General features: G+C 35.8%; 4 protein-coding genes across 10 annotated transcripts in view; 1 reads left to right on the forward strand and 3 right to left on the reverse strand.

Moving 5' to 3' along the window:
- Nucleotides 1-44: 44 nt before the first annotated feature.
- Nucleotides 45-3532, reverse strand: LOC105673946 (uncharacterized). Of its 5 annotated transcripts, none has more exons than XM_067355567.1 (6): nucleotides 3399-3532; nucleotides 1726-1777; nucleotides 1425-1487; nucleotides 1274-1336; nucleotides 1086-1199; nucleotides 45-580 (listed from the first exon to the last, which is right to left on the reverse strand). In XM_067355567.1, the coding sequence occupies exons 2-6, from the start codon at nucleotides 1762-1764 to the stop codon at nucleotides 200-202; spliced, it is 660 nt and encodes a 219-aa protein (XP_067211668.1). In that variant the 5' UTR covers nucleotides 1765-1777; nucleotides 3399-3532; the 3' UTR covers nucleotides 45-199. The 5 variants fall into 5 exon arrangements, with proteins under 5 accessions (XP_067211668.1, XP_067211667.1, XP_067211666.1 ...); XM_067355566.1 differs by lacking the exon at nucleotides 3399-3532 and adding an exon at nucleotides 2987-3113; XM_067355565.1 differs by lacking the exon at nucleotides 3399-3532 and adding an exon at nucleotides 2977-3034.
- Nucleotides 2825-5788, forward strand: LOC105673938 (Cyclin-dependent kinase 5). Its single transcript, XM_012369943.2, has 7 exons — nucleotides 2825-3251; nucleotides 3430-3518; nucleotides 3787-3980; nucleotides 4062-4149; nucleotides 4266-4437; nucleotides 4534-4745; nucleotides 5250-5788. The coding sequence occupies exons 1-7, from the start codon at nucleotides 3215-3217 to the stop codon at nucleotides 5355-5357; spliced, it is 900 nt and encodes a 299-aa protein (XP_012225366.1). The 5' UTR covers nucleotides 2825-3214; the 3' UTR covers nucleotides 5358-5788.
- Nucleotides 4737-8796, reverse strand: LOC105673931 (T-cell immunomodulatory protein). Of its 2 annotated transcripts, none has more exons than XM_067355558.1 (3): nucleotides 8642-8796; nucleotides 6302-7850; nucleotides 4737-6097 (listed from the first exon to the last, which is right to left on the reverse strand). In XM_067355558.1, the coding sequence occupies exons 2-3, from the start codon at nucleotides 7829-7831 to the stop codon at nucleotides 5834-5836; spliced, it is 1794 nt and encodes a 597-aa protein (XP_067211659.1). In that variant the 5' UTR covers nucleotides 7832-7850; nucleotides 8642-8796; the 3' UTR covers nucleotides 4737-5833. The 2 variants fall into 2 exon arrangements, with proteins under 2 accessions (XP_067211659.1, XP_012225353.1); XM_012369930.2 differs by having other exon boundaries at nucleotides 8543-8782.
- Nucleotides 8797-9327: 531 nt separating this feature from the next.
- Picot (putative inorganic phosphate cotransporter protein picot) overlaps nucleotides 9328-17653 on the reverse strand; it is a 33762-nt gene continuing 25436 nt past the window's right edge. For both annotated transcript variants that reach the window (XM_012369360.2, XM_012369351.2), the window contains exons 2-8: nucleotides 15313-15518; nucleotides 14976-15215; nucleotides 14332-14419; nucleotides 13782-14008; nucleotides 13509-13661; nucleotides 13025-13399; nucleotides 9328-12932 (exon numbers count right to left, since the gene is read on the reverse strand). In XM_012369360.2, the coding sequence (XP_012224783.1) occupies nucleotides 12735-12932; nucleotides 13025-13399; nucleotides 13509-13661; nucleotides 13782-14008; nucleotides 14332-14419; nucleotides 14976-15215; nucleotides 15313-15518 (1487 nt within the window). In that variant the 3' untranslated portion in view covers nucleotides 9328-12734. The remainder of the gene's footprint in view (nucleotides 12933-13024; nucleotides 13400-13508; nucleotides 13662-13781; nucleotides 14009-14331; nucleotides 14420-14975; nucleotides 15216-15312; nucleotides 15519-17653) is intronic.

Raw genomic sequence — 17653 nt, forward strand, 5'->3', positions numbered from 1 at the left:
TTTTACGTCGTTTTTGATCATCGATTTTTTTTTTTATACCGATATAATTTTTTAAATATACAAACCATGGTTTATTTGTTATAGTTTCTTACAATTTTACAATTTAAATAATTATTTCACATTTACAATTTTTTTCTGCGTTTTTACAAAAAATGATGGAAGAAAGAAACCAAAAGAACTAAATTACCTCAATATCGTTTTAAGCCTCGCACTTCCAGGTCGGCCGAAAACCAATGGGTTTTGCATCAGCTGCAGGTCTCGGATCGTTTAACAGCTGTACTTCTGGATAAATAGACGTACGTGGTTTGTCTTGTCTCTCAGACGTCGTTACGTTCGACAGATTAATAATATCGCATGACTGCGGCGCGAGGCATTTCGGACTCGCGTGATTTTGCGCCTGAAAATCCTTTGCTCCTGTAGATATGGTCGTCGATATCCGTAGCTTTTTCGGTATTCGGTCCGATTGTTGCTGTTGAGATTGATTTTTTCTCGCCGTTGTGAGGATGCTTTTGACTTCTTCGTTGATGTCAGTCGGCGTCTCGATTCGCACGCTTTTTGTGTTATGATCCATTCGCACCAGCTGACGAATAAGTAATATTTTTTTATTCTATGTCTATTAAGTATTATATAAATAATAAGAAAGTTTAAACGCATGATTTTTTCAAATGTTTGAAAAATGGATTTTGTTGTTGAAAAATGGATGTTTGAAAAATGGATGTTTGAAAAATTTATTTTACTAAAACTTCTCTTGCTTTTCTTGTCACAGAAATTTTATATAAAAAGAACTGAAACATTTTCAGCGACATTATATCTTATATCTCAGTTAGAATTAAATTAAATAAAATTTAAAAATAATAAATAAATTTAATAAATAAGAATAGTTTTATTTTCTTTAAACAAAAATCTGAATGTGTACGAAATTCCATTTGACAAATCGTAATATTTTTCGAAATATATTTTCCAGCGTTTTTGTACTATTTTATTGCAAAACATTGAATTATTTCAAGTTTATTAAAGTTTATCAAAATCTATTATTGTTTCTTGAATAAAAGAAAAAAATGTAGTCATTCATTATTTACATGTACCTCGATCAATCCTTCCTCCAACTCGGAATAACGTTGCAGCAAGAGATTTATTTTCGAACTGAGCTTCGTTAAATGATCGGTAATGGACAATTCTTTGGCGATGTCCTCCTTCATCTATACAAACAATTGTAAATATATCGCATTGTATGTTCTTTTTATTACAGAGATAATTTAATTAATTTAAGTACCTGATCCATTCCTTCAGATATCTTTGAGGTAATATAATCGAGGCTTGCACGCGATTCAGAAATCTATTGATTAACACAATATAAAGAAAGTAAAGATTTTAACTGATTGCATAAATTATTAAAAAGAATTGAAGTACAAAATATACATTACGATTGTATTAAACTTCTCAGCCTCGGCCATAATTTGATAATGTGCTCTCATGACACGGAAAAACTGAAATATTACAATGTTATTTACATTAATTTTATATGTGTATTTATTAATTAAATTTATCCGTCCATTAAATTACAATTTGAAATAAATGTAATTTTATATGTGTTTATATTCAGCTAAAAATATATTTAAATATAAATCCAATAAATTTAAATTGCTTTTCAGTAAAAATATATATTATACATGACATTTTTATGTTACGCTTTTTATACAAGAAATATATAAAAGTATAACTTACGCGTTGACACATGTACAATACGATGGATGCGTTTATCATCGCAAAAATAATGCTGGTTAGAAAACGATATATTAAATACATTATTATCTTTGTGGATATCGTAACTAAGCGATTTTTAACAAAAATTTAAATATTAAATTTGTATTTGAATAACAAAGAGGGATAAGAAGTTTTTTCTTCCTTGTGTAATTAATCAAAAGTTTTCAGATTCCCTTGAAGTTAAACGAAGATGATCAAAAACGTGTTGCTTCAAAAACCAAATAATCAATATTAATATACATATATATGTATCAATTATAAATTATAATGTGATAATTTTGTAGCGTCTAAATCAGTGCTCGGAATTAGTCTGAACATTTCAGCCGATTTCCGTGGTATACGCCTCTTTTCCTCTCCTTACCGCGCGCGCCGCAGCCGCTAGGGCCAGCGCCGCCGAGCGTTAGGAGCGACACTATCTGATTGTGAGTGGGTTCTTCTCCCTATTTATTAAAATTAAAAAAAATGTATTAAAATTTATTAAAAATAAATTTTTTAATTTTAAATTTATTAAGTGGAAATATTTCAATAGATTTTGACGTCACCCATGAGATACTAATGCTGACGCGTTTTTTTTTTAAGTGGTTTCCCCCGTAGACCTATTCCACTAAAGATAAAAATAAATTCTTAATTTAAAAAAAAATATATATAAAAGAGATTTTCTTAATTAGATTTTCTTGGCCTTTTATGAGAATGAACAATTGATGCAATAATGTAGATAAAAACCACTTTTTGAAAAACGTGTCAGTATTAGTACCTCATGGGTGACATAGAAATCTATTAAAATATTTCCACTTAATAAATTTAAAAATAAAAAATTTATTTTTAATAAATTTTAATACATTTTTTAAATTTTAATAAATAGGGAGAAGAACCCACTCATAATCAGATAGTGTCGCTCCTAACGCTCGGCGGCGCTGGCCCTAGCGGCTGCGGCGCGCGCGGTAAGAAGAGGAAAGGAGGCGTATACCACGGAAATCGGCTGAAATGTTCAGACTAATTCCGAGCACTGGTCTAAATAATACATTATTATGAATAAACATGATAGAGCGACTATTTCCATATTTAATTTATCTATTTAAAATTACCAGCAGACAGTTTTCTGACATTTTGCTTGCTGTGTAAGAAATTTCACTTTTTCCACTACGTTATATTTTCTGCGTTCAAAGAAATAACGTGATATTAAGATAATAAAATGTAATAACGTAAACTAACTAATATATACTCATTTGAATGAAGGGAGTGAAACTGAGAAGAGTGCAGAAAGTGCCACTGAAAGGAGTAGATCTGAAACGCTGCAACTTTTGTCCGTTGGTAGCACCTGACGATAAGATCTCAAGTTGGCGACGTTGCGCGTCAAAGTGTCCGCCGGGGCGCGAGCGTGCAGTGGTGAAACACTGTGCGCGACAGTGCGTGCGTGCGTGCGCGTTCCGCCCGTGTCATCAGCAAAAATATGCAAAAGTATGAGAAGCTCGAAAAAATAGGAGAAGGTGAGCCGTTCGTGGTGTTCGCGTGGAGCGCAGGGCGGCGGGTGGACGTCGCATCGTTTGCCCGCGTCGTCCGGCGTCGCCCGTGTGTCGCGCGGTCCCCGGTGTACCCGCCGCTGTCAACACAACGCTAAGACCGTATCGTAATACCTCTGCTCCAACTCGCATTTCTTCTTTCCAGGCACTTATGGCACCGTGTTCAAAGCCAAGAATCGCGAGACACACGAAATCGTCGCGCTGAAGCGGGTGCGACTGGACGATGACGATGAAGTAGGTAGTGCTTGCGCGATTTGTTTCTTTCCCCCTTTTTTTTTTTTTTTTTATTCACCTCACAATGTAATCCCCCTCGTTGCAGTCCCCCACCTGCTGTTTGCCGCGACACCGGCGTTCCGATTAATTTAATTAATCGATCGCTCGTGTTTTATTTATAACGCGATACTCTCCTCGTGTCACGTCGAAAATAATCCCTTCGACGAAGGCCGATCCGTTCTCCTTGATATTAGCGTCTTATCGCTCGTGTGCTCTTTACGTTGCCAAGGGTGTACCGTCGTCAGCACTACGGGAGATCTGTCTTCTGAAGGAACTCAAGCATAAGAATATAGTTCGTCTCTATGATGTGCTGCACAGCGACAAGAAACTCACCTTGGTGTTTGAGCACTGCGACCAGGATCTCAAGAAGTACTTCGACAGTCTAAATGGGGAGATTGATTTAGACGTCGTCAAATCATTCCTGTAAAATACTTGTATTCAGAAATTTATTTATGATTATTTCATACACAAGCCAGATTATTATAAATTTATATTTGCTTTCAGATATCAATTATTAAGAGGACTAGCGTTCTGCCATAGCCGAAATGTTCTGCATAGAGATCTCAAACCGCAGAACTTACTCATCAATAAGGTAAAGATGCAACTATTTCTACGGTCATGTTTTAATATATCATTGATATTTTGTACTCACAACTGTGTACTTATCTTGTTATTTATGTATTAAATCAAATAGAGAAATGTTTACAGAATGGGGAGCTGAAGCTCGCTGATTTCGGATTAGCAAGGGCGTTTGGTATCCCTGTGAAATGTTACTCGGCAGAAGTTGTTACATTATGGTACCGTCCCCCGGATGTTCTTTTCGGAGCAAAATTATATACAACGTCCATTGATATGTGGAGTGCAGGATGCATATTCGCAGGTAACCGGCGACTTTTCTTTCCTAAAAGTCAGTCCATCATTTGAGTATTATATAAAAGATTGTCAATCTTTTATATAATATGTTGATGTACCGCAGAACTTGCAAACGCCGGCAGACCGCTCTTTCCCGGATCGGACGTAGACGATCAATTGAAAAGAATATTTAAAATGTTGGGCACACCCACCGAGGAGACCTGGCCCGATTTAACGACACTTCCCGATTACAAGCCCTTTCCACAGTACCACCCTACGCAAGGACTGGCGCAGGTTACACCAAAACTCACTTCAAGAGGCAAAGACTTACTCCAGGTAAATTATCTTTTATTTTCATTGTCGAAAGAGCAGAAATACTAAAAACAAATGCAATTATTTAGCATATATATAAAATTGCATATTACTAAAGCTTTCTTGTTGATACTAATAGATCTATAACAATTGAAAAGAACGATATCTAATGAACAAAAAGAATATAAGATAATTATAGTGAGACTAGAAATGCAAATAATTTAAAACAGTATTATAAATATCTATATAATAAATGATCAAAAAGGAATAGTCTCAATTATCTTACTTGATATATGAGACAAAGTCCCAATCTCGATTCAAGCCTTGAATTAAAAAAACTGCGTCACATATAAGCAAAAATATCAAAAGTAGAAGGTCACGTTTCCAAATATCTTATTTCTTTAAAAACTAAAAGAAATATCAAAAGACTACGTTATTGAAAAAAACAATTTTACAAAAATATCACTCAGCTCTTTTACGTCAAGCCTTGAATCCTTATCAACTGTACAATGTCTGATTGATGTACAGAGATTATTAGTGTGTAATCCGGCTCTACGGCTGTCGGCGGAGGAAGCAATGGCGCATCCATACTTCAACGACTTAAATCCTACAATAAAGAATGACCGATGCCAATAGCGAATCATCCCTCTTAGCTTAGATCGACCGAAAGCACACACGGCGCGTAAAGTGCGCAGCGACCAAAATATGGAAAAAGAAAACACTCCAGCAAAGATCGTTTGTTAATATATATACAAATATATATATATATATTACATATTCGACGTGGTGACTGCCCCGCGAAAAGAAGAAGACATCGATGAGTCTTGTTGTTTTATAGAAGCGAAAGGAGTTTCGAAAAATCGTTAATTTTTTCTCTGACAGCAATTTCTTCGCACCGAAAGTGAAAATTTGATGATGGAAAAGAAAGACGCGACGCGCTGCCAGAGTCGCGAATAATGTGCAGAATTTATGCAAGATTGAGTAGGATATTAAGAACGCGATTCATTTATTAAATAATTATTATATCAATAAACTGATATCTCTTAAATAAACCTTAATTATATATATTGCTTCCTCCTTCTATTCTCTCTCTCTCCTGTCTGTCCATCTTTTTACATCGCATCGAAGTGGAATCTGTGCGCTTCTTGGAGTTTCTCGATTTTGTCTTCTCTCCTCTCTTTCCAGTACAAGCCGACAATGATAGCCGTGATGAGACCACACGTACCGGTTAAAGCAGCCGCACTTAGTAGAATTAATTTACTGGGCGTGACGAATAGTTGAGCTTTCCATCTCGATGGTTCGGCAATCGGATTTGGTATCACAACCATCTGTGAATTAGGAATGATCTGCGGCCATTCTCGCGATTTACCACCAACCTAGAAAAATAAATATTTTTTTAGAGAAACGCTCTGACATTTAATTCGTTAAGATCGAATAACATTAACATTAGATGAGCAATCAATCAATTTCAATTTTATTTGTGAAGTAAGAAACGGATTTCTGCTTAATCTTAGATTAATCTTAATCCACAATAGTTACAATCGACCTTAAAAGTCGATTATTTTTATATTGTCACTTACTCCTATCGTGAGAGCGTCCACAAAGTTAGGTGTTCTTCCCAAACCAAAAGTAGTGTACGGCAAGTTAAGCGAGAAGTGTGCGCTCTGCGGTAACTGCGCGGCGATCGCGTTGCGAGGACTGCCGTCCTGTGTAGTTGTTCTGTACGCGATCGACGGCCCCGGTAGATTGGTGCCATAGGTTCTCTTTTTCTTGCCCAGCGAGCCCGGCGAGATGGGATACATACTATTGGTGCGTCCGGTGAGCACCATCACCTTGACGAAATTCGCGTCGTAGTCCAGACTGTTCTTGAACGCCGCAGTGCGATAGGGATTGGCATTGTTTGCCTTGTCGAATTCCACTAGAATCACATCCAGAATGCCGTCTTGATAAAAATCATAGAACACCGCCATCGCGGTCTCATTGTAGAATGGATTCAACGCCTGCCATTTGATGCTGAAGGTGCGGTTGAAGCCGACGCAATTAGTATTGCACTCCACGTTCTGAAGCAGGAACGACTGTTTGTGTTTCGTACTGCTGGATTGTAGTGTTGCCAGCAGATCTGGATAGCCGTCCATGTTGAAGTCGCCGCCGCGCAGAGTGATGGTATTTGTGTAACGCTGGCCGTCCGGTTTCACGAAACTCCATAGCACGCTGTTCGTGTCGCGGAAGTTTACTCGCAGATTGTGCCAACTGTCGTTCAAATGCATCATTATCGTGCAATTGTTGCAGGCCTCATCGAAACACAACGGCAGCAGGAGAGCCATTTTGCCGGTCAGCTCAACGTCCAAATAGAGAGTTTGTCCGATCACCCCTTTAAAGTGTTCATCGACTGAGATATTATATGGAAGAAAAATCTCGTGAGAAAACTGGAATTCTTGCTCCGTACCCAGCCATATTTCAAAAGCCTTCTTTGTAGTCACCACAAGATCTGGCAGAAAGTCGCTGTTTAAATCCAGGAAGGCGTTAGAGTGTGGGCTTCTCACGGGTTTCATTGGCTTCAACTCTTCTGGCTCAGGCATTTTTCTGACAGTAGGAATCCTATTCTCGTTGAATATCCAATACACTCTTTTGTCATGCATGTCTACCCCGAAGAGATCAATTATCATGTCTCGATTAACGTCCAACGCTAATGGCTGTTCGCGCATCTCTATCAGAGGATTCCGTTCGTCACTGCAGTTCAGGTGACCGTTTCCGCCCCACAGTATGTGCGCATAAGTACTTTTCGTAGTTTTATTAAAGGTCGTTACTAGAATGTCCATGAAGACATCCCCATCAAAGTCACCAGGCACCACGCTTGTAACCAGGTCCTTGAACGAACAGTTTAGGTCTGGAGTGGGTCGCAATAGAGGTTCCTGCTCAGCCGCCAGAAATATTTCAACCGTACCATTGCGCAACATAAACACATCTGTCAATTCGTCGGAATTAAAGTCACCGAATGCCGCCGGCATGCCATCCAGTACACTGCCGAATACGGCAGACGTTATATCGCTGCATCTCGCCGTTGAGACGAGCACAACGAGGTGTACAAACGTTTGAATCAACTGCATCATTCACATCCCAACGAATAACCTGTAACAATTATATTTCTTAAGAATAAAGAATAATACAGATAATTGTTGCTTAGATACAGTATACAAGATATATACAAGATACAATGTAACATATTGCACAATGATACAATTTGACATATAATGTAATAATGATTCAATGGTGTGATAATTAATGATAAAAAAACTAGGTCCCAGAAACATTTCTGACATCAAAATCTATGAGTGTAATAATAATGCAAAATATTTTCTCATGTTTGTCAATATATTGCACAATATCTACTTTTCTACTACAAGTTTTCCACATTGCTACAATGGCCTAAATTAATTTTACTCCCAAAAAATAAGAATTTTAAAGATAATATTAGACTAAAAGTAAAAGATATTAAAAATGTTATTAAATTTGGTTATAATGTATTAGCACAGTACAAAAAAATTACCTAAAAAGATTTAACTTCAATTTTAAGTGTCTAAACTAGCTCTTTTTTTAAATTAATGAAATAATGTATTTATTTTCTGACAACCTTTTTAGATATAGTAGTATATTTAACGTAAATTTCCAAAAATATTATGTCCAAAATTTTTTAATAACTATGAATAATGAAAATAAATGACATCACTCTCTAAAATCTATACACTTAACCTAAAGATAGCACAAAATACCACGATCGAAACCAAGCAAAGATATAAAATAAGAAACTTGTTCATATTTACGTTTATAAATTGTAATGGCTAAAATGCGACGTTTGTTGAATATGGTCAATGATTCACTATATTTCAGAAATGTAGATACACCAATGTACATCAACTTACTATCTGACACAGTGATGCGATATCTACTACCGGGCTCGCGGCTCTCGAGCCCCAACACAAGTAAGAAGCGCTTACGTCACGCGTCTGTGTGCGCTCGGCCGTTCGGCTATAGAGAGAGAGCGGACGTCTCTGTCTTGCTACCATCGAGCCGAAATGTCATTAATTGTCAGATTCTGACAATTAATGACATTTACAAACATGAGTCACAAACATGAAGCAAGCAGCACGAATAGAGGGGGTACCGCACACATGCGCAAGCCATTTGGTTTGAGTCTTGGATAAAATTAATAATAATGACATATTTTCACGATAAAAATGTATGTGAAAAATTGTTACAATATTTTCGAAAAAGTAAAATAAAATAATTAGTTTTTAAAAATATGCCCACTATTTTAAATAATAATTATATGAAATAAAATTAATATTTACTGTATATTTTTACACATATACCTTTTGAAAATATTATTTTTGATATAAGAACTGTTAATATTGATTTTTTAATAATAAACAAATTAATACTCTTTTAATACTCATTATATATTTTAATAAAAAAATTTTAATCAAGCAAGAATTTCTCAAATACCTTATGAGCTTCTCAAGATTCTTATAATAAAAATGAATGTAAAACATACAAAAAATATTGTTCACTCTTAAAAAAATAGAATAAATAAAAGACAATAGTAACATTTTATTACGGTTATTAGATGGTGTTTTATTTATGCAATTCTATTATCACATGTATTTTACAATCCCAACAATAAAAATATATTTAACATTGTAACATCGCAAAAAGATCGTGTATCGTCCTATGTACATTATGTATAAATATGTATTTGTATAAAAATATGGGTTTGTAAAATTTTGCATTGAATCATTTCATCATCTACCGTTTGGTAACTTTCTTATTGTATGTTTCCAAATCAATTGACAATCATAATTATTAATTACCCGCGTTACACTATATCAGAAGTACAGTAAAAGAATTTTTAAATATCTTTCATGTATACACATATTTGAAAATCAACAAACTTGTAACAATTTCGAATATTCATAAACACTTTGGCATTTTTCTGCTTAAAGTTGCGCGAGAATTAACAATACAGTATGAAAAGAAACGCTAGTTGTTGAAGGCACTTTTAGGTACACGATCACAGGACATTTACACTCAATTTTCATCCCCTCTATTCGTAATTAATATATGCTGCTAAAATAAAAAATTTTTATACAAAGTCTAAGCAAAATAATTTTATAAGAAAGATAAAGAACCCAGATAATGTATTTTTTTTAGAAATATTTAATTATTCTCTCAGTTTTTAAACAATTCTATCGTTTTAGACTCGTCTTTACAAGCAAAGAAATCTCATATGCGAGCTTCTTTCTTTCGAAACTTAAAAACTGTGAAACAAGAGATAACATTAACAATTAGAATTAAACCACGCTAAATATTCTCAAGTATAACAACTATTTCTTTGTTAAGCCCATGTAACAGACTATACAATTTGTTGCAATTCGAATGCCGTGATAAATTGCCACAACTTTTTCATTATCATACTCTCTAAATTTTTTGGAATTAAATTTTCACTCGAATCATGGAGTTACTGACCAGTTCACTCCACGTGGAGTTAGCGCTCCAAACTTCACTCCAACTTAAAGTGAAATCGCCTTCTCGTTGGTAGCGTCAGAACCAGGAGAAGTTAATATATTTTGTACGTAGTTCGGAATAAAATGAAAGTAATTAATTTCTATCGAAAACATTAACAAAATCCCAGATAGCACGCATGTCTAAAATCTTTAAGATGTCTTATGTCGGGACATAAGACGTCTTAAAGACGTAGACATCGTGTCAAAAAGATGTAAAAAATGACGTCTTTAAGACGTCCCGATTTCACTTTTTCGAAAAGTAAAATTTCACTCCAAGAAATTTAGAGAGTACTACGCAATTTTTAGAAGTAATTTGATTGTAATAATTGTACAAAATTTAGATTTTTATTGTTTTATTGTAGCAATTAATTGCATGCAATTGTAGTAATATTTTTGCTTTCTTATTCGTATCTTATGTGTTTTAGAAAAACAACAGTATTTTATGTCTCATACCAACATAATTGTAATATTTTATTCTATAGTTGATAATAGTTTAGTTTACATCTAAAACTTGTTGGAAATGTTACTTCAGTTGCATGTAGTGTGATAAATTACAAAAATAATTGCTACAACTTACTAGTTGCAGCGATTAAGTCGCTACAATAAGTTGCACGAAAAATTGCATAGTCTGATGCTAGTTTTAACAGAAAAAAAAACAATAAATAGCAATAAAAAGAAGATATGAATATTTCGATTTTAGAAAATTTTTTGACATATATTTAAAGGGATTGAATTCGTCCTGTGGTATTATAAATTTAAAGGGAGTAATAAATGTACGACAAATAACGACCATATCCAAAGTATACAAAAAAAAAACATCACAATTGTCAAATTAGTTATGTCGCTTAAGAAAAAGAGAGACTTATCGATTGCAAAAAAATGCATTCTACTTTACAAGTACAAAACCTTTACGTTTGATTACGTTGATTTCTATTTTAGTACAATCGAGGTAATAATATTTTCTCGTCCTTCGCGAACGTTGTGTATAAATAACTACAAGCATAACTCATCTAATCTATAACTTAATAGGACTCCTACGCGTAAATATCTACAATATGTATAAATACCATTGTTGTATTGTACAACACTGTGCTGTTCGCGACCAAAATTAAGGGTAAAAAGTTCGCAATTTTCAAATGTTGTTTGCAAAACAAGAAATATTACTTTCAACCCTTTCATCCAGGCCACAATACAAAATGGCAGTTGCAATAAAATGTGACGTAATAAAGAGGGATGAACGATGAGGATTGTTGTTCTAATACTGCTGCCATAAGTTTGTCAATTTACAAACATAAAATCTAACCTGAAGATAAGCATCGGGAAACACTACGACAAATCTTTCCCACACATGTTTACGGTAAATCTACTCAATCTATCATATGAATCTTATAACGCATATACATCTCATTACATAAAAGCAAAATGGTCAATGTGCTATTACAATATGGAAAACCGAGATCGATGAGTTTCATTCGATAATGAAATTCGATAATGAATAAAGAATTGTCCGAACGGAGTGCTCACTTTATAATCATCATATGTATCGGAATAGACAATGACATGTTTTATCGAAGCGTTGGCGAATAATATCGTATATCGCAAATAATAAGTTTTACATCGCGCTTAAAAAGAGTCTAAACTGATGTTTGTGTTTTGCTCTGCGTTATGTATCTAGCGCAACCTAGATTTCATTCGAATATTGACGTATGTTATCTTGCAAATTGTCTCTAAAAAATGATTAAAAAAGAATTTTGTGAATAACATTTCAGTGATTTTCTCAAAGTCATATCTGCATTGATGATTCGTTTGTCATAACATTTCCGGCAAATTTATGAAAATTCGCTTATCTGCAAGCAATAGTTTTCGCTCTTTTTATCTTTTTGAGAATCATCTCTCCCATCGTTTCTCTAATATGCCAGTTCTTAGGGTGCGATTTATTAATTCTACATAATACCCGAAAGTATGTAAAAATTGATAAATTATAAAATGTAACAAATGGCGTAAATCAAAGCTTACAACAATAACTCGATTATGAGTATACATCCCTCAAAGACACGGCAATGTTCACCTTCGTCCTTTCCTTTCGCTCATTTCTCTCCCTCTCTTTCTCTCTCTTTCACACATGTATAAATCGTCTCTCACATTAAACACACATACTACAATATAACAATCATAGATACATAACTTTTGCACTTTTCAATACAAAAGTATGAAGACTTTTACAATGTGAATTACGACGATTACTATCATGAAAAAAATTTTGTATCTTTACGGTAAAAAAAGAAAAATACAATTCTGAGATTAACTTAACCGTCTTAATGTACCCTCGTTTTGAATGATTAAATAATAAGGAGGGAATGAATGTACGCAGGCAGAAATGGCCAGATGGATTCAATCGTCATTGTCGATTTCTTCGTTTGGCCACTGATCTTATCGATAAAATATTCACTTGTCAATGTTGAGTCTCGTTTACAATTTTTACACTGATTTTTATTTGCTTGTCCTCGTCGTCTCTGCTCTTCTCATCGTCCTTTTCTGGATTGTCCCACGCTTGTCTCTGACCAGAGCCGAAAATTACGAAGACTGTTGCGCATAAAATGTAAATACCAGCGCAAATTATGAACACAATTCTCCATTTCGCTTGCGTTGGCTAAAGAAAAAAAAAACAATAATATGTGAATAAGCATTGTTAATTTAATCCGAATTGCTTAATCATTTGGCGTTTTAAGAAATATCAATTACCGACGTATCGATGATCTGTCCTACGGTGATTGGTGCGAGAAGCCCGGCAAGATTGGCAATACAATTAGTGAAAGACATTAAAATTCCAGCGAATCTCGGAGAGATATCGAGGTGATTTACTTTAAAGCCAGAGTAAATAGCACCGTTTAGACCGACTCCCAACGTAATGACGCCCACCGTCAACCAGGGATCGCAACCGGTGTATGAAGCAGCAATTAATGCCACAGCCGGTGAGTATTGTCCTATACTGTTGACGATCTTGCGGGTCACGGTGTGATTGAATTTTCCCGAGGAGATCATCCAATCGGCGACGTGAGAGATAAACATGGAAAAGATCCACATAGCAAAGTAGGGAAGTGCCGAAAATATACCATTCTGAAACATAAACGATATTAAAAAATTATAACTTTGTCCAAAATAGAAAAAATTATGGGAAGATTCTTCCTCTGACTGAAATGATCCGTCCGTAAAAAACATTTCTCACCTCTTTGATACTGAAGTTAAGAATCTGCTTCATAAAAGTCGGAAGCTGCGTCATCAGAGTCTCATATCCGTAATTCTGGCCCATATGCGCCATCAATATAGCCCAGAATGGTAGCGAAAGTGCGATAGATTTCCAAGGCACAGGAGGCGATGACTAGAAACAAAAAAGGAATATTAACTTACTGAGGAATCACAGTACTGTGTTGTTGAAAATCAGAAATAACAGATTAAAATAAACATTGGATTAATGTTGCAACGGCAAAGAAACACTTACCGATATGCCTGCACTACCCCAAAGAGCGCTGAGTATATATTTCTTCTCATCCTCTGTAATGCTTGGATGCTGTTCCGGATCTTCATATACCCATATAAGAAACGCTATGCACCAGATGATACCGATAGCGCCGAAGACGTAGAAAATAGATGGCCAACCGCCTACTAAGTCCCAATTAGCCAGTAGACCGCTCAACGGCATGGAAACTACGGTGCCGAATTGTGCACCTATCGACGGGAAGAAAAATAAAAATGCAAAAAAAAAGCGATTAGTTATCGTCATCGCATGACCGGGCTTTCCTAAACTCTTTTTCTTTTTACCAGCGAAAAAAAGCCTTGTGAACAAATGCTTAAAAAGGAAGAACTCGAGAAATCGAAAAGGTCTGGTCCACGGTCCCACAAATCCCGTTGCAGCAAGAACCGCGCGTACACACACACAGTAGTGACTCGATGGAGACAGAGAAGAGGACTCTCGCGGCGGACTAGCTCTCGACTTGGTATACACGACAAATCGCTACATAAAAGAAGAAGATCGCACTGAACGAGCTTACCGGCATAGACGAAGGCACCCATCCTGCTCCGTTCGTTCGGTGGTATCCACTTCGCCAGCAGTGCATGCGTGCAAGGCACAATTGGACCCTGCAATAGGGATTAATCCATTCCTATGGGGGAAGGAAATACACCCGTACAATCAAAAAAACGTTCACACTCTAACGGATCAGTAATCCTTTAAGCTTAAGACTAAGACCGATGCCACACGGAGAAACGTAAGCGGTAAGTAAAACTTAAGCGTCAAAGTGCAATCGATCGATTTGCCTATCGCTCGAGTCTTATCGCTCGTGCTTACCTGCACGCCATCGGTCTAATACTACACGCTAATATCTGCAAGTGAACAGAGAGACTCTTATATTTTATTGATCACAAAATCTTTCAAAATATAACACAATGTGGAAAACAAGAGCTAAGACAAAAGGCAGATAGCGTACGCCTTCGTAACGTACCGCTTCAAATTGTTCAAACTATTTGTGAACTTTATACTTACGAGCGAGTGAAACTTGTTAGCAAGTTATATACTTGGACAATAGATAACCGATCCCGATACATCACACATTCTCATCTTCGTTCTCTCGTCTTGAGTCTCAATCAAACTATTGTATTACAGCAGTAGTGAGGGAGTTTTCAAAATGTTACTTACCTCTCCTAAACCCTGGATAAAGCGTATAACCATCAGCCACCAGTATCCCCAGTATGCGGACACGGGGACCAGCAGACCGAAGACCGAATTGATCAGCATGCCGATACCGAGGAAGTATTTGGCGCCGTAGCGTTTAGCGAGTATACCGAACGGTATCTGTGTGATAACATAGCCCCAAAAGAATGAACTCAACAGATAGCCCTGCTCCTTGTTGGTCCATGCGAATGGTCCATCAGCGCTCTACGTCAAAGCGAAAGACATGTATTTTTAAACTTTCTCTCGTGAATTCTTACAACTTCTAGAAAAAAAAAAGAGTTGCAAAATTTCGTGTACTCACACGTTGAGCAGCTTCGGTCTCGTTGGTGATAGGCACTCCGCACTCATTTTCACGTTCCAAGGTTTGTACGAACTCTTCAGTTCCTTTGATGGCTGTGTGATTAACCATCGCAACGATGGCCACAGACATGTTGGTTCTCATCACATACGCATTCGCCATACCGAGGAATATCATGAACGTCACTAGGTGACGTTTCCCCAGCCGAGCTGAAAAAGATAAGAAGATGTAGAATGTCATTGCGCGCTATTATTACAATATTGATTAGTGAGATAAATGAAATAATAAAACTTGTGCCGTGTAACACTCGGTATCCCTTCGCAAACAATTTTTAAGATTACCAAGGCGTACACACGCGCACCTTTTTTTTCTGTTCTTTCCTTTCGTATCCGTTTAATTGTGTCTATTTAAACACTTTAAACTTGGCGAACAGCTGTTAAAATAAAGCTGTCTCATCTCTACAACAACAATGATTCATAATAAATAAAATCATCAATGCGAACTTCGCGATCGACAAACCGATCGATAACGCAATGACAACGAAAAGAGGCTTCAAAAGTCAATAATATGCCTTTTTTAAGGTGGAGAAAATATGAAATTCGCACTTTTTATTTTAATCACAAATATGTAACCAACTCTTTCATAAACATTATTTCTAACAATGTAGCAGACTATTATCTCAACCGTTTGAATATTTACGTAAAAAAATATCAAAATTGTAAAGGAATAACGTTGCAGTTGTTATAATTATAGTTCGTGAAAAACATCAGTTGAAAAAAGTCAGTCAGTCACAGAATCTATTATTACAGTTAAGAAAGGATATTCCGCCCTCTCTCCGCGCCTCTCTGTATCGTCTTATGTAACATTACATTATTTTACAGCGCCAGATTGCACGCCTTCTAAATATGACCGTGATATTCGAATAAGGAATAGCTATAACGCGTCATTAATTGGCGTTCCCAAGATTTTCATCGAACCATGTCCTGCCGCTTGTGTACATCTTTGCCAAATTCTCACGGAAATAACTGAAGGACGAATAGCGGGACCAATGCCGAGGTGAGGGTTACACCACAAGAGATATACGAGTTTAATTGAGCCGCGAATCATCAAACGAAACTGTCACAAATAAATATGAATGGCATGCACGAAAAGACGTCACGAAAACGTCACAAAGACATCCCGCTCTCTCAGATAATCTTTGAATAATTTTAGAGATGTTTGTCTACGCGCAATTTGATCAATACTACTCAATAATCACACATATCTATAAGCCAATCACATTGATTTTATTTTAAATCGCATTAAAATTCCAGATATTAATTCAAAATAATTAAAAGAAAGACCAACGTGAATTCTGCAATTAAAAAATTGAAAGATAAATGCTACGAAGGTATAATATTTATTTTTATTGACATTTATGTTACAATGTGATGTTAGCTCGAACTCGCCAAGATGCTGTGTTAACGAAGTTAAAGTGTAAGTCTCATGTAAACTTTAAGAATCTTCGTTACGACAGATAAGCGATTATCAATGAAAGATGAGTCCTCAGATCGTAATCGGTCATATATATCGGTCATAATAAACATCACCGTCGTGACTGTCCTTTTCATTGTTGACAGAGAATGTCGAGAATTGGTGCGCGTAAGGCTTACCGGGTACAAAGTTATAAAAGTTTTGTAACAAGCTATGTCAATAAACCACAATTTACACATCTGATACACAAAGCTGACGCAAAAGAATGAAATTTATCATGTCACAAATATACATGCCGTTAATTAATTGACACAAAAATATGGCAAATGAGATATCGAAGAGGCGCTCGTGCGTGTAATTCGACGTATTCAATGTTGCGGCAAGTTTCCGTGGAAGAAAAACATCAAGAGTCAATGTACGGAAAAGTATGAAAAGTCTTGGGTACTTTTCCACGAGTTCGAAGATCGTGTTAGCGACAATACGACTAATAACGCATAAAGTATCGTTGCAAGATTTACAATGATTCTTTCCGTTTAACGTGTCTACGCTAAACCGCGTTTTGCGTCACGCGTTATCAGCATATCATCGTTATCGTCCGCAGAATTTTTTTTAGCATAAATTTTAACATATTACATCAATCTACTTTTATAAGTGCAAAAAGTAATAAGCTTCTTGAATCTAATTTTTTTTTTTTAACTTATTTATACCGTAATTTTTGTGTTTTTTCGTTAAAAGGACAAGTCCATCTTGCCTTATCTAATTAATTTTAAATGAGAGAAACCACCAGTTTAAATAAAATCGATTCCTTTCGGCGAACCTCTCGAATGATATACGAGTATTATCAGTTGAAATATATTTGCTAATGACGTTA

The sequence above is a fragment of the Linepithema humile genome, chromosome 5 (assembly GCF_040581485.1).
Source record: "Linepithema humile isolate Giens D197 chromosome 5, Lhum_UNIL_v1.0, whole genome shotgun sequence".
NCBI lineage: Eukaryota > Metazoa > Arthropoda > Insecta > Hymenoptera > Formicidae > Linepithema > Linepithema humile.

What these genes read in the sequence shown, in the direction of transcription:
- LOC105673931 (XM_067355558.1), bottom strand. Translation starts at nt 7,831, where the DNA reads ATGATGCAGTTGATTCAAACGTTTGTACACCTCGTTGTGCTCGTCTCA. An exon ending in TGGACGCTCTCACGATAGGA is followed by an intron (nt 6,098 to 6,301) that starts GTAAGTGACAAT and finishes TTATTTTTCTAG; the next exon opens with GTTGGTGGTAAATCGCGAGA.
- LOC105673946 (XM_012369953.2), bottom strand. Translation starts at nt 1,806, where the DNA reads ATGTATTTAATATATCGTTTTCTAACCAGCATTATTTTTGCGATGATA. An exon ending in TATCTGAAGGAATGGATCAG is followed by an intron (nt 1,200 to 1,273) that starts GTACTTAAATTA and finishes TTGTTTGTATAG; the next exon opens with ATGAAGGAGGACATCGCCAA. An exon ending in TGGAGGAAGGATTGATCGAG is followed by an intron (nt 581 to 1,085) that starts GTACATGTAAAT and finishes CTTATTCGTCAG; the next exon opens with CTGGTGCGAATGGATCATAA.
- LOC105673938 (XM_012369943.2), top strand. Translation starts at nt 3,215, where the DNA reads ATGCAAAAGTATGAGAAGCTCGAAAAAATAGGAGAAG. An exon ending in GCTCGAAAAAATAGGAGAAG is followed by an intron (nt 3,252 to 3,429) that starts GTGAGCCGTTCG and finishes TCTTCTTTCCAG; the next exon opens with GCACTTATGGCACCGTGTTC. An exon ending in GAGGCAAAGACTTACTCCAG is followed by an intron (nt 4,746 to 5,249) that starts GTAAATTATCTT and finishes ATTGATGTACAG; the next exon opens with AGATTATTAGTGTGTAATCC.